This window comes from Tiliqua scincoides, chromosome 1, assembly GCF_035046505.1.
Source record: "Tiliqua scincoides isolate rTilSci1 chromosome 1, rTilSci1.hap2, whole genome shotgun sequence".
NCBI classification, from domain to species: Eukaryota; Metazoa; Chordata; class Lepidosauria; order Squamata; family Scincidae; genus Tiliqua; species Tiliqua scincoides.
In genome coordinates, this window is record NC_089821.1 from 23,848,512 (window position 1) to 23,864,553 (window position 16,042).

General features: G+C 42.9%; 1 protein-coding gene across 5 annotated transcripts in view; it reads left to right on the plus strand.

Moving 5' to 3' along the window:
* LRP4 (LDL receptor related protein 4) overlaps positions 1-16,042 on the plus strand; it is a 134,124-nt gene that overhangs the window by 109,979 nt on the left and 8,103 nt on the right. For 2 of the 5 annotated variants that reach the window (XM_066633806.1, XM_066633781.1), the window contains 13 exons: positions 628-799; positions 921-1,083; positions 1,827-2,052; positions 3,532-3,835; positions 5,454-5,672; positions 7,864-7,998; positions 8,557-8,665; positions 8,868-9,012; positions 10,303-10,416; positions 11,597-11,720; positions 12,137-12,204; positions 14,541-14,628; positions 15,237-15,378. In XM_066633806.1, the coding sequence (XP_066489903.1) occupies positions 628-799; positions 921-1,083; positions 1,827-2,052; positions 3,532-3,835; positions 5,454-5,672; positions 7,864-7,998; positions 8,557-8,665; positions 8,868-9,012; positions 10,303-10,416; positions 11,597-11,720; positions 12,137-12,204; positions 14,541-14,628; positions 15,237-15,378 (2,009 nt within the window). Of the gene's footprint in view, positions 1-627; positions 800-920; positions 1,084-1,826; positions 2,053-3,531; positions 3,836-5,453; positions 5,673-7,863; positions 7,999-8,556; positions 8,666-8,864; positions 9,013-10,302; positions 10,417-11,596; positions 11,721-12,136; positions 12,205-14,540; positions 14,629-15,236; positions 15,379-15,847; positions 15,917-16,042 lie in introns of all 5 variants that reach the window. The other 3 variants (XM_066633773.1, XM_066633789.1, XM_066633797.1) reach the window with 2 other exon arrangements.

A 16,042-nucleotide genomic window follows, 5' to 3' on the forward strand; every position in this document is an offset into this window, starting at 1 on the left:
GGGTGTGGAATGGAGTGGGGATGAGCAGAATGGGGAGGTGATGGGACAGGAAGGAGGGTAGATCGGGCCTGGGAAGACGGCAAGTTTGGCAATGACAGCACCTGCCAAATTCTAACCCCCTTCCTGGGCCTGATCCTCTTTGACTAATGAATGAGGACTTGTGATATTGCTGGCACAGTTCTGATTTGACCCATGGCAGGAGTAGAGGCTTACCCCAGGGGAAACCTCCAGATGCCAGAATTCCCCCATGGGATGGTTGGCAACCTTCAGCCTCGAAAGACTATGGTATAAGCCTACAGCACCCGGTATTTCCAGGCGGTCTTCCATCCAAGTACTAACCATGCCTCACCCTGCTTAGCTTCCGAAATCAGACGACATCGGGCATGTGCAGGGTAACAGTTGCTGCCCCCCATGGGTTACAGCAGATGTCATGTTGGCACCACTGCATCACCATACAGGGAGTTAGGTAGGATTGGGCTCAGTTGGGTAGTGTGAGGGCAGTTTTGTGTGCTTAAGTCTTGACGTTCTAGAACTGACAGGGATGCCCAGTGTTACTTTTCATTTGGAAAGGTCCTCAGCTTGTGGGTGGACAACAGTGACAGTGGTACAACTATGCTTTCTTATCAGGATTGCAGACTACAGATGGGCTAGCCGTGGATGCTATTGGTCGTAAAGTGTATTGGACTGATACAGGAACGAATAGAATTGAAGTGGGTAACCTGGATGGATCAATGAGGAAAGTTTTGGTATGGGAAAATGTGGACAGCCCAAGAGCAATAGCACTGTATCATGAGATGGGGTAAGTGCTGGCAATGTAATGTCTTTGTCAAGGGAAAAGGCAGAAGGTGGAAAGACACAGGAGTATCTCATCTCTCTGTTTTATATTAATAGCTTACTGGATTTTTTTTATTTTCCCTCAGTTTTATGTATTGGACGGACTGGGGTGAGAATGCCAAGCTGGAGCGAGCTGGGATGGATGGCTCTAACCGCATGGTGCTTATCAGCAACAATCTGGGATGGCCAAATGGCCTAGCAGTGGATAGGGCTGGATCACAACTACTGTGGGCTGATGCACACACTGAGGTTAGAATTGACATAAGGGGTGTGGAATGATCCTGACTGTTGGATTTTGAAACTTTTTCCAGAAGGAAGGAATGGGATAAGAGTGATTAAAGCAGGGTGACCAGACATCCTCTTTTTCCAGGACTTGCCCTCTTTTTTTTCTTTTTTTTTAAAGCCTCATGTCCTGGAAAAAAACAAATGTCCTCCTTTTATCTGAGCGAGCCCTTGCAGGCAGCACATAGTCTTCCTGTAATTAATACATTATATGTAATAAATTATATGTAATGTAGTTCTTAATAAGTAATATAGTATTTATATTAACCACATGAAATCAATATACGAGTGTTTTTAACCTTTATCTTGTCATGTTCTACATTTTTCTTGGATGTCCTACATTTTGGGGTGCTTTGTCCTCTTTTTGTGGTTTTGACATCTGGTCACCCTGGATTTAAGAGCCTCTGGGGGGCTAAGGATGTATTCTGTGTGTGTGTGTGTGAGAGAGAGAGGGGGGGGAATCAAAACAGATTGGACACAAGGCTTTAAAGTTTGTTGACTACCTCAGATACCTGTTTGAGTAGAGGTTGTTCACTTGTTCAGCTATTAATTAATACAAACCACAAGTCACCAGGTGAAGTGGTGTGTGTGAGAGAGAGATAGAGACTTGAGAATGTTGGATGTGGTCAGAGTCATAGCTTTCTGGGCTTTGTTTTTAGTTTTTTTTAGAGAAAAAGGAAATCAAAGTTCATTACCTCTCTTCCCTTTAGCGGATTGAAGCTGCAGATCTGAATGGTGCAAACCGCCACACCCTGCTGTCTCCTGTGCAGCACCCGTATGGCCTCACTTTGCTGGGTTCCTACATCTACTGGACTGATTGGCAAACACGTAGTATTCACAGAGCTGACAAGAATACAGGCGCCAATGTCATCTTAGTGAGGTCAAACCTGCCTGGCCTGATGGACATCCAGGCGATTGACAGAGGGAGTCCTCTTGGTAAATTTCCAAGTTACCTTCAAACAAAAGATTGAGAGTCTTGCCTAGATAGTTCTTTAGAAACTGTAATTATGAACACTCTTTTAAGATGAGGAGAGGTATTTGGAATTGCATGTGGAGGAAACAGAACTGCTTCTGTTCCTCAAGCCTCACCCTTTACAACTGTTGGGATACTGTCAGATGTTGCCCAATTCTTGATCCTTTAAACTTTCTCTTCAAGGCTTGCAATTTTTTTAAGTCAACATACTCTGTTGACCTTCATGCCTTTTCCCCAGATCTTGCTCTGTGGTCTTCTCCTTGGTTCCTGGGCATTAAAAGCTCTGTTTATATATCAACCTATAAAATAATGACAAGTTTTTAATCTAATAAAAACCAGCTTCTCTTTTATCTTCACATGTCATACTTTATCACAATTCTGTTCAATATTTTGACTCAGTTGCTTCCTGAACTTGTTTCTTTTATGAGTTTGGGATTATTATACTGTTTAGTATTGCATTATTGCTCCTATTGAAATGGCAAATGAAAATGCCAACTCGAGATCCATTTACAGCAACCTCATTGATCATCTTTTTGGCTAGTCAGCAGAATCTTGATATTCAGAGACTTGAGTTCCTGATGGATTGCCCTTACTAAAGCCACATCTTCCCTCTAATGTCTAACTCTGAAGAAGGGGTGTAGATACAATAAGGTAGTAGCCCTGATAAAGGTATACAGGGGGCCCCCCATATCCATGGATTCCATAACAGTGGATTCACTTATTTGTGGGTGGGCTTCCCCCATGCCCCCAACCCTCCAGGGCTTTTCTGGGCCTCCCTATGTCTTATAAGGCATTAAAAACATCACTTTCAGTTTTCACAAAGAAACCGGAACTTTTTTTGCTATTTTCCATCATTCTGAGCCTGTGGGCAGAGGTTGCGGGCAGATGCACATGGTATCTGCCAGACTCAGAAGACCCTCCGGAGGATAGGGGAGCACAGCTCCTCTCTGAAGGGTGGGGGGGGCACAACCCCCCCATATCCACAGATTCACGTATCCATGGGGGTTCTGGAATAGGACCCCAGTGGATACGGGGGCATGCCTGCACCAACATTTAGGGCCTAATGCTATCCAATTGTTCCTTTACCTTAAGGAGGCCTCTGTGACTGCCTCTCCACCGCAGGATGCAGCTCACACCTTGTTGGCAAGGCTGCATCAGCGCTGAAAAGTTGGATAGCATTGGGTCCTTAGTTTTTTGAGAAGTATGTTTGCATAACTATGTAGTGAAAACATTGAAGTAATATTGACTACATGAAGACAGTCTCTTAGGTATGTCTGTAGATTTTCATGGCCAGCAATAATCCAACAGTGAAAAAGTCACAAAACAAAACATTGGATTTTTGACAGCACAGATTTTAATCCTTTGATACAATCATGGTCTTCTTACCCAGATATGATAAACTGTTGGACAGTCTCTTAGGTTGAGCTTTCCTTTTTCCTAAGGTACAAACAAGTGTGGCACGAAGAATGGTGGTTGCTCTCATCTCTGCCTACCAAATCCTGAAGGCTTCTCCTGTGCTTGCCCTACTGGTATCCAGCTAAAGAGTGATGAGCAGACATGTGATCCATCTCCTGAAACCTACCTGCTCTTCTCCAGCCGTGGTTCTATCCGGCGCATCTCACTGGACACTACAGATTACACTGATGTTCATGTCCCTGTTCCAGAGCTGAACAATGTCATCTCTCTGGATTATGACAGTGTAGATGGCAAGATTTACTACACAGATGTTTTCTTAGATGTCATCAGGTAAGAACCCATGACCTTTCTGTCTATGCATTAATTAATTACATAAAACAGAGTTTCTTTGGGGGGAATGTTATGAGAAAATCCCCCCCCATTTTATTTTATGCTACTTTAATATTAAGAAACATTTCACCCGCATTTATATATGGATACCAGCATGCAAGATGAACTGTTCTCCCAAGGAACACTGACATACAGGTTCTAATCTCACTTTTGTGTCTCTAGGATAATGCAATTTGGTAATCTTGTCATGCATCTTTCCATTGTAGCTACAGTTTGTTTGCTTTCCTGAATGCAATTCCGGTAACTTCTGTATTTTGTACCAAAACACCTGATTATACCTGTACTTTATGTAAACATCATTTTAAGTTATCAGACATTCTCTGGCACCAGGGGCTAATCTGTGTTTTTAGCTGACACTGCTACCTACCTACATTTGCATTTGTTTTATTGTATTGTGCACATAGCCATTGTAAAGTTCCCTCTTCAGGATGTCAGCCATCAACCCCCCTGATGACATTTGCATTTTGAGCTGATCAGATGTACCTGCATCCTGATCCCCATTCAAACTTCAAGTTATCCATTCACACATGAAAGACAGAACATTCCAAGTTACACATTTATCCCCAAACATTTTGCTTACACATAAGCAACTTTTTCATATCCTTAAATCAGTGTTTCTAAAACTGTGGGTCGGGACCCACTAGGGGGGTTGCCAGCCAATTTCAGGTGGGTTCCTATTCATTTCAGTATTTTATTTTTAATATATTAAACTTGAAGCTACCATGGTACGTGAGTGCATTTGGGGAAATTTATAGATCTGTTCTTTTAACAGGCTATTGTCTATATGATAGTAAATGGGACTTGTTCCTGGGTAGGACCGCAGCCTAGGATTGTTAAAAATTTTCCTGCTTAATGATGTCACTTCTGGTCTTGACATCACTTTTGGTGGGTCCTGACAGATTCTCATTCTAAAAAGTGGGTCCCAGTGCTAAAAGTATGAGAACCACTGCCCTAAATACTAAAGTGGTTTGACTAGCAAAGTCACTCTGCTAAGTGACCAGACACTAGGTCACTCCTTGAGTATCCACACTCTGCTCACAGAAGCTGCTGCACATGGACAACTGGAAAAGTAGCTATACTTTGCGCTTTGAACTCTTTCACTTCTCTCACTCCCCCCCCCCTTTTCCTCCTCTTTCCCCATCTTTAGCTAGCAGCTGGGGTTGGCAGAGCAGGACCCCTGAAATCCTTCCTGACAATCTCCCTTTTTCTAATTTCTTTAAATGCACCAAATACACTTGCACCACACTGCACTCACCAATATAGGACACTCTGTTATGGCATTACAATAGTCTTTTTTATTCTTTTGGGTATCTATTTTGTGTCCCATTTAATAAAGCTGAAGTCATTTATTGGAAGATTTCTCTCAGTCTCTGCAGAAAGATGGTTTGCATCCAGTCTTAAGGTCCCATGTTCCAATAGGGCAGTGTAATAATTCCCCCCCCCCTCCAAAAAAAAAGCCCTTTTGGTAACAGGGGCTGGTCTTTCATGTTTGTCCTACAATAAAATATTCCAATCAGCAGAGACTTTTTTCATTCTTTGTGGTACAACTTTCTTCTAGACGAGCAGATCTGAATGGCAGCAATATGGAAACTGTTATTGGGCAAGGGCTGAAGACAACAGATGGTTTGGCAGTGGACTGGGTGGCAAGGAACCTCTATTGGACAGACACTGGTCGCAACACAATTGAAGTTGCAAGATTAGATGGCAGCTGCAGAAAAGTCCTAATTAATAACAGTCTGGATGAACCACGAGCAATTGCTGTCTTTCCCAGAAAGGGGTAAGTCTGGGACCAACTGTGAAGGCAGATATATGCAAAGTTTTAACTCCCAGAGAAAGTATGGAAGTAAGATGGAAATGGAGGGAGGAGAGGAGAGAGTTTCTCTAAATGGAAGTCTGCCTTGAGATGCTCTTTTGAATAATCAGCCCAGCCAGTCAGGCAGTTGGCTGCAGGTCTTCATCAGGGACAGCAGATCAGCTGGGTGAGAGAGCTTGTTTCAAGCATCTGTCTGGAGCCTTTCCTGGTTTTGATTGTATTCATGGTTAAGCACTGGGGAGAGATGCACAGGAGGTCCACTGATATGCGAAATGAGTCCTGTCCAGTCAACTGATTCAAATCAGGAAAAGCCACAGCTGATCCATTGGCTAGACATGACTCTTTTTCAAAAGGTGGACATGATCTTCAGACAGCAGTTCTACTCAGTAGCAAGGAGCCAAACCAGAATTGGCTTTCTATAAACTGGAAGTGGCTTTCTGAGGTTTCTGTGGGCCATTCTGAGGCCTGCAGAGGCCAAAAGAGTCGGTCACCATCCCAGCGTGATGCAGAAGAGGCCTCCCCACTCTCCTGGTGAGCTTCCAGAATGGCTCCGATCTGGAGCCAAACTGGAGCAAGAGCAGGTAGGATGGCCCAGATCATGACATGGGCTTGCGACCCACCAGTGGCTCACAACCCACAAATTGGGAACCCTTGACCTAGTCTGATTCTTCAGTTGGCAGACTGGGCTGTTTCCTCATCCATAACTCTGCTGAAATATGTAAAGAACAGCAGCAGAACGAATGCTCAGTGAAAAAGCTGACCCAATATGTGGCAACTGTGAAAAAAGGCAAATTGCATGATAGAGGTTTTTAAGAAAGGTCTGAAATTGCTAAAATGGTAATCAAATCAGTGATGTGGCCACTTCTGAAATACTGCATTTAATTCTGGTTGTCGCATCTCAAGAAGAATATTGTAGAGTTGGAAAAGCTTCCAGAAAGGCCAACCAGAATTATCAGGGAGTTGGAGCACCTTCCTTACAAAGACAGGCTAAAACATATGGGTCTTTTTAGTTTTAATAAAAAGTAGCTAAAGTGAAGGGACATGATTGAGGCATAAAACTTTGAATAGTGTAAAGAAAGTAGGTACAGAGGAGTTCTTTTCCCTCTCTCACAACACCAGAATCAGGGGTCATCCAATGAAACTAATTGATGGTAGTTTTAAAATGAATGTCTTCACACAGAACATAATTGATCTATGGAATTCACTGCCACAAGATCTGGTGATGGCCACTTTTTAGGGGACTTACAACCCGATCCTGAGCTGCTTGAAGCACAGGGCTGTTGTGGCATCAAAATGATAGCCGTGGCATCCAATGCACCCTGGGCAGCTGCCACCTCCTTGGGAGAAGGGGACTTTTGTCCACTCCCCCCCCACACATAAGGAAAGTAGCCCTACAATGCAGCTACTTGATTCTGCGCTCACTATTGAGAGGGCACAGAATAACGGAGTTCCCTGTCGAGCTCAACATGGGACTCTGGATCCAGTGAAGTCAAACTCAGCCGGTCCCTCCCCTGCCACACCTCCTCCCTGCCCTTCACCTGCCTCCCCCCGCCCTGGAACGGCACCTCCCTCTACACCATCACTCACCTTTCCGCTGCCAGGCGGTTTGGACGACTGCCAGGCAGTGGACCACTGGTCTAATGCGGGCTCACGCTGGGCTAGCTCCGGTGCTAGGCTGGCACTAAGCCCACAAACATGCCTTGTGACATGTTTGCAACAGTGTGTGCCAGTGGTAAGCTGGCGCACAGAGCTCAGGATTGGGCTCTTAAAAGGAGAATAGAAGATTCATGGAGGGCAGGTCTTTCAGCAGCTACTTGTCATGATAGCTATGCACTGTCTCCAGGTTCAGCAGCAATTTGCCTCTTAATACCAGCTGCAGCGGAGCTATGGCAGAAGAGAAACATACCTTTGTCTCCTGCTTCTGAGCTTCCTGCAGCTGTTGGGTCACTGTGGGAATCAGAATGCTGGACCTTGGCCTGATTAAGCAGGGCTTTGCTTATGTTCTGAGAACTGGAACAACTGTCCTTCCTTTAAAACAAGCTGCCTTGCTGAAACACTGTGTGTGTGTGTGTGTGTGTGTGTGTGTGTGTGTGTGTGTGTGTGTGTGTGTGTGTGTGTAAGAGAGAGAGATTATTTAATATGTTTTTTTCTTCAGATACCTCTTCTGGACGGATTGGGGGCACGTTGCTAAAATTGAACAGGCAAACTTGGATGGGTCTGCACGCAAGATATTGATCAATACTGACTTAGGTTGGCCCAATGGGCTGACCTTAGATTATGATACTAGGAGGTGAGTATAACATTGCCAATGATATAGCTCAGTATTTCTCAACCAATGGAACTTGTACCACTGGTGATACTTTTGGTGTCCAGTGGTATGCGTGGGACCCCTGGACCCCCCCCCCCCAACCTGGCAGCGAAACTGGCAATGCAATGCAAAAAGCACTGGTAGGAGGCTCAGTTCAGCATGCAGAGCTCCAGTGTGCGCTTTTTGAGTATTTGAAAAAGCCCTCCCATCCGCCCTAAGCCTCTTACTGGTGTTTGTTGTGATGCATCTGGCCTCCCAATCTGGAAATAATTGCTATGACATTATTGCCAGTTTTACTTCTGGTGATACTTCCAATAGGTGGACCATGTAAAATGGTACGGCAGGGGACAAATGTGAGAAACACTGATTATAGCTAGTAATGTTGGAGTGGGGCTTTCCAAATTCTGTATTAAAAAGACTTTCCTGTGTTTTTAAGGGTGCATAGGGCTGATGTACAACACTAAGGACAGGAAAGGTGGTACATGGGAGGGGGAGGTTATAATGGAAGTTGGTTTCACTTCATCCTTTCTGTTCTTCTAGAATTTATTGGGTAGATGCTCATCTAGACCGCATAGAGAGTGCTGATCTCAATGGGAAACTGCGTCAGGTGCTCGTCAGCCAAGTATCACATCCCTTTGCTTTAACACAGGTACAATGATGCTAAATGTAATTTCTCTAGGTAGCAAAACTTTCAAGGAAATAGCATGTTTTAATTCAGAGGAAGTCAATATGTTGCTCTCTCATTCTTGATTTATATACTGCAGAAAAGGGAAAGGGTTTTGCTTGGACTTTTGTGAGCAGGTTTATGAAACATTCTTATGTTTTGTGTTTTTTTTTTCCTTTCTGAGCAGCAGGACAGGTGGCTGTATTGGACGGATTGGCAAACTAAATCTATCCAGCGAGCGGACAAATATTCTGGTCGGAATAAGGAGACAGTTTTGGCAAATGTTGAAGGGCTTATGGATATTATTGTGGTCTCTCCTCAGAGGCAGACAGGTATGTGTCACAATTCTGGTTCCTTCGTTGTATAACAGTTCCAGGGAAGGAACCTCAGAGGACTAATAGGAAAGGTACTTGGATAATATGGTCTGATGGATTTAGAATTGATCTTGTGGAGTTAGCTCAGTTTTCTTCAGACTCAGATGCTGGGGTGATAGCTTACCAACCAAAGAACAGGGGAAAAGGAAATAGTGTGGACGGATGCTTAATTTGGGGGTACTGGCGTTCACTGGTTTCACCCAGACTGGATTAATGTACCTGGTGTCTCCTTGTTTGTAGTTGTCACCTTTTAAGTAGAATGTGAGAGTGTAAAATGACTTTGGTTTGCTCTCAGCATAAAAGTGAATACAATTTGTGTAATTGGATAAAGGTGTAGCCTGAGATTAATACTCCCTATGGTGACAAGACAAGTGTGCTGCCTCATATGGGATCATTAATGCAGTTCTTCTCTTTGATGCTTGAATCTAATCTGTGTTTTTAGCTGACACTGCTACCTACCTACATTTGCATTTAATTTATTGTATTGTGCACATAGCCATTGTAAAGTTCCCTCTTCAGGATGTCAGCCATCAAGCCCCCCTTGACATTTGCATTTTGAGCTAATCAGATGTACCTGCATCCTGATCCCCATTCAAACTTCAAGTTATCCATTCACACATGAAAGACAGAACACTCCAAGTTACACATTTATCCCCAAACATTTTGCTTATACGTAAGCAACTTTTTAATATCCTTAAATCAGTGTTTCTAAAACTGTGGGTCGGGACCAACTAGGGGGGTCACCAGCCAATTTCAGGTGGGTTCCCATTCATTTCAGTATTTTATTTTTAATATATTAAACTTGAAGCTACCATGGTACATGACTGCATTTGGGGAAATGTTATAGATCTGTTCTTTTAACAGGCTATTGTGTATATGATAGTAAATGGGACTTGCTCCTGGGTAGGACCGCAGTCTAGGATTGTTAAAAATTTTCCTGCTTAATGATGTCACTTCTGGTCTTGACATCACTTTTGGTGGGTCCTGACAGATTCTCATTCTAAAAAGTGGGTCCAGGTGCTAAAAGTATGAGAACCACTGCCTTAAATACTAAAGTGGTTTCATCATCAGACTCTAGTTCCTTGGTTGACTGTCAGTGTTGCAATCCTCTGGGTGACAGGCTTTGATTAGAACCATTGTCATTGACCATCTGGCCAGTGTGTCTTGGTGAGAAGAATGTTAAACGCCTGTTGTCGGGGAAAGAAAATGGTGCTGTTCTGTGTCAAATGCTTTCTTTGCATTTTTTAGGCACAAATGCTTGTGGAGTGAATAATGGAGGCTGTACCCATCTCTGCTTTGCCAGAGCTTCTGACTTTGTTTGTGCATGTCCAGATGAACCAGATGGGAAACCTTGCTCCAGTGGTAAGTAGTTTAGTTTGCAGAGCTTCATACATGAACCACAATCTGTATTCATGTTTAACCATGCTGTTATAAGTGGAGCAGTCCCAAGGGAACTGTGAATTCTTTCATTATGTTCTACTGATAGAAAGATAAGGACAGTGAAGTTCCTTTTAAGCCATTAGAACTTAACTGTTGCGAATGGCTCTTTCCATGGGCTAATTTGCTTAGCCCTATCTATCTACAACAGGTGACCAACCTTTCAACTTTAGGGCTCCTGGACATTTTAATAATAGAAGAGGGAATTTCAGCAGGTGCAGCTTGTCATCCTTGAGATCACAGACTGCACTTGCTAGAATTCCCTCCGCTGCACTATAGTTTAGGGGCTCTAAGTTGAAACTCAATAGAGTCTAGGGGCTCTGAAGTTGAATGGTTAGCCACACCTGATCTACAACAAGTAGGAAGAGCAACCCATCCAAAGTTGCCTTCTGTCCACTGTGAAGAAATAATTTATCATAGGGAGTCCAATGTTTCTTAACTGTTAAAATTCCTCCATGCAAGAGAAAGTTACCTTGTCCCTCTTATCTGTCATGTCCTCAAATACCTTGTAGATTTGAAATTTCTCTTTGCAACTCCCTCTGATTCTCCCGATGCATATTTAATACACCATGTCTTAGGACAGGGGTCTCTAAACTTTATGGCCAAAGGGCCGCATCAAATATCTAGCACAGTGTCGAGGGCCGGGAAAATACATTTAATATAAAATTTAAATAATACATTGGAGATGGAACTTAGATGAATGAATAAATGAATGGGCTCAAATGTCTAGGACTTCTCCAAGCACAAACACAGCCCAAGAAATAAAGCACACACTTAAATGGACCCCATTCCCCCACCCCACAAGCACAACTCTGGTTGTGTTTGGTCAACTGGGCCAGAGGCTCTCAGGGGATCAGAGGCTGGCTGCAGACCAGATAGAGGCTGGCCATGGGCCGCATCTGGAGCCGGGGTTTGGAGACCCATGTCTTAAGAGAATACAATTCAAAGCAGCAACTTCATTGCTTTGCTGCATGTGTTTTATTTTTCATTGTGTGTTATGTACAGTAATTTTTAAAATGCACCTGTATATAACACTGGGGTACTGCATGGGATGTGGCTGCAGATTAATAAGGTAAGAGTTCTATTTCTCCTGTCTTCTGTATAGTTCCTAGCATGCAGCCTCCAATTCCTGAGACCACTCATGCGAGTAAAAAGAGCCAGACTGCAGCTAGTAGACCAAGCTCTTCAACAACCAGACCCCACACATCCTTGGAAACAACAGAAGGAAAGTGAGTGACTTTGCTGATTTAAAATATAGCTGAGAGAAAAGAGCAAGTGGTATCTACACTCTCCTACCTCAAAGACTCTTATAAAGCCAGTAGCCCAAGATGGTTAGAAACCACTCTGCTCAAGAGATAATAATGCAGGAGCCATTCTGTTTACATAATATACACAATTTTAAGGTACTGCATTCTCCATCCTCTTTAGTGAGACAGAAGGTTACAGCATTCCTATAATATAGTAATTAGACTTCAGAAATCCTTCTGGTATCTAGATTGGTGAGATACTATTGGCGGAGGAAAAGAAGCTCTTATCATGGCCCATGTCTAGTTAATCCACTTCTGTTCATCTCAGTTTAGCTCACTCCATTATAGGATGACTGGCTGTATTTTCTCATGTAATGTAACTAATTTTCGTTGTGTAGCTGTTCTGGCAAAGAGGCTGGACAAGAACTGTGCAGACGAGCAAATGGAGCTGTGCCAGCAACTTCAGGTGGGTTTGTTACCCTTCGCTGTTCCAGTCTACTCCACATCTTTCTGTGACAGAATGTTAGGGATTAAAAGCACAGGAATGACTCACCACTATAATTTCAGCATGCCAGGAATGCGGACAGAATATATCCAGGCTAATTTTGGCTCAGGATGTAGTCATGTCTTTAATTTGCCTTGTTCCTTTTGTGGTTTCCAACATGCAGCTCAGCTCTGGTTTGCTTTGCCACTTCTCAGCTATCTTTCAGAAACTTTGTAATGGCACAGTAAACCTTATCATGTGGGAAGGAGATACTGGTAAGCAGTGAAACAATCACACCACTGCTTACTGTGCCTCCTGATGCACTATGCTGATTTGGCCATGTGTATCAGCCCTTCTTCTGTGTAGATAATCTTCTGATAGGGAGCAGCTTCAGTTATATCATCTCTAGACTTTTCCCTGATGCTGCACCTCCCACTCCAGGCACCTTCAAGGATCACAGGATAACACCCCAAATGTTGTAGTGCAGATATTTTTCCAAACTTGCCAAGATCTGTTCCAGAGAGAAGCTTCCAAAAGCTGTTGTAACAGTGGTATTGCATTTCACCCAGAATTAGAAAAATGCATCAACACACTTCATGTAAAACTTGTATGAGATGTAATCAAAGCAATTCAGATTTCCTGCACAAATTGTGGCCATAGTAAAGTGAATTTGTATTGGAAAAGGGTAACTGGAAAGATTCAGGAAGTAACAGGATACAGTTAAACCTTTTAGTAATTTTTCTGGTTTACTTTGAAACCTTACTCTGAAACCTTGAAATCTCTTCAAAATACACAACACTCTTGAGAGCAGTTAGTTGATAGCAGCACACACATATTCCATTAGCTACGTATCAGGGTAGGGGAACGGGGATGCACGTACCATGTTACTTACAACAGAGGAATAACTCATAAAGTTGGGCAAGTGATATTCATAATACAGTGGTGCCTCGCAAGACGAAATTAATTCATTCCGTGAGTCGTTTCGTATTGCAAAAATTTCATCTTGCGAAGCGCGGTTTCCCATAGGAATGCATTGAAATTTAATTAATGCGTTCCTATGGGCAAAAAAAGTCAGAACAAAGTCAAATTTGGTTTACAAAGTGTTTATTAAGTGCTCTTTAAAGGCATACATACTGTACAGAGGATTTCAAAAATTTCAAGCACAAAACTTCAACTTTTTAAACATGCACAATGCATCCTGGGTATTAACGGTTGTGCAATTTAAAACAAACCAAAACAAACAAAAAAAATATGCAAAAAAATTTGTCTTGCGAAGCACAACCATAGAAAAATTTGTCTTGCGAGTCATCAAAAAAATCGCAAAACGCTTTCGTCTTGCGAGTTTTTCGTTGCGTGAGGCATTCGTCTTGCGAGGCATCACTGTAAACTGAACTTTTTCAAACATCTGTGCAAAGAAACCAATCAGATGGGCCACTCATTGCTTGGTCAACAGAGACCATTTGATATATGCCAGATTGTATTGGCAACCTTCAGTCTCGAAAGACTATGGTATCGCGCTCTGAAAGGTGGTTCTGGCACAGCGTCTAGTGTGGCTGAAAAGGCCAATCCGGGAGTGACAATCCCTTCCACACCGGGAGCAAGTGCAGTCTGTCCCTGGTCTGTCTCCCTGGCTATGGGCCTTCCTTCTTTGCCTCTTAGCCTCAGACTGTTGGCAAAGTGTCTCTTCAAACTGGGAAAGGCCATGCTGCACAGCCTGCCTCCAAGCGGGCCGCTCAGAGGCCAGGGTTTCCCACTTGTTGAGGTCCATCCCTAAGGCCTTCAGATCCCTCTTGCAGATGTCCTTGTATCGCAGCTGTGGTCTACCTGTAGGGCGCTTTCCTTGCACGAGTTCTCCATAGAGGAGATCCTTTGGGATCCGGCCATCATCCATTCTCACAACATGACCAAGCCAACGCAGGCGTCTCTGTTTCAGCAGTGAATACATGCTAGGGATTCCAGCACGTTCCAGGACTGTGTTGTTTGGAACTTTGTCCTGCCAGGTGATGCCGAGGATGCGTCGGAGGCAGCGCATGTGGAAAGCGCTCAGTAACAGAAATACAGTTATCTAAAATAGTTAGAATGTAATACATTTTGGACATACAAAAACCCACTGAAAAAGATTACAGAACAGATTTGCAAATAATGTATGTAATTGCCAAAACAAAAACGTATCATAAAATGAAAAAAATATTTGTTGCACATATTTTCTGTATTTCAGTAAAATACTTGCATATATACCCATACAGGTTTTTATGAAGCCGAATGTATTACTGTGGCACAGTAGAATTATCCTTCATCTAACTTTTTTCCTTTTTCAGGAGAAGGGCTACATGTCAGTTACATTATTGGAGGCCTTCTCAGCGTCTTGATCATTTTGCTGCTAATTGGTGCTGTGATGATATACAGGTAATTTCCTCTTTTCATGACTGCCTATAGGAAGTCACCCTTTCGCTACAATGTAAGAGAACTAGATCTTCCCTGCTATGAAATAAATCTAGAAGTAGCTATATTTGGATGCTGTGCTGATGTCACACAGCAAAGTTAGATCGATACACAATAAAGGATAAGGTGCTTCTATTCCCAGGTTTCAGTCCTTACTAATGTTGTTTGTAGCAAACATCTTCTCTCAGTATTTGATCACATGGGTGATGAAGACTGAATTGAGTAGCAATAGATGCTCACATTCATTCTGCTCCTGTGTAGAAAGTACTGATTCTTCTATCGCTTCTATATGTTGCCTGGAAATCACATCTAGGAATACAATTACTTTTGTACACATATTGCTTTGTATTTTGCATACTGGCCCTTTGAACTCAGAATGTTTATTAATAAAAAACTTTGCATTGGCATGCTAATGTGACTGTACAGGCAACTGAAGAGATGCCTGATAAAAGGGAAATGGGCAGATCATAATTTTTTTTCCTCTGATATTTTGATGTGGGGCTTTGACTGTAGAACTTCCTAATGGTAACATTTAGGCACCCTTCTCTTTCTTGACCCTTGTATTTTTGCAGGCACAAGAAGTCAAAGTTCACAGATCCTGGTTTGGGTAACCTTACTTACAGTAATCCCTCTTACCGAACATCTACCCAAGAAGTGAAGATAGAAACCATTCCCAAGCCAGCCATGTATAACCAGCTATGCTTTAAGAAGGAGGTGAGAGCTGCTTTTAGAACTTCAGAAACCAGTGTCAGGCTGCTGTAATTTTAAAAGCCAATTTATCATGCATCAAATTAGTTTGTCCTGGTTCTAGAAAAGTCACAGCCTTTTAACTTTAAAAAAAAAAATCTCTCAATCACATTGTCATAAGATCATTGATATAGCTGAAATAGATTTGGCAATATCTCTTGGTGCTTTCATTTGTCTTGGGAGAACATACATATAAAAGACTCCTTGTTTCATCGGATGTCCAAAGGATTTGAACATGCCAGCCTCCAACCCATGCTCTAGTCCCCAGTATCACTGTGATACTTTCATTGTGATTCAATAAGCATGAGAGGCTTTGTGTGCACTGTATGGATCATTAATGGGAGGGACTGGGAATATATTGGCTTTAGGTGATGAAGGATGAGTGGTTGCCCATGAAGTCTTACAGCACTTGGTCTTTCCTGTCTTTCCTCCTCAGCACCTTTCTCACCCCTCTGATAGTCTTTCACCTTTCCTCTTTTGACTTCTGCCCACAGCCTCACATCAGGTATTGCTGTTCTGTTTTTGCGTGACCTCCACCTTCTTTATTCCTGCAGTGTTGAGTGGCCTAATGCTATTCTGTATTACTTGCCGCTTGTTTGGCTTCCTCTGTGTGTGCATCCTTGAAATATTT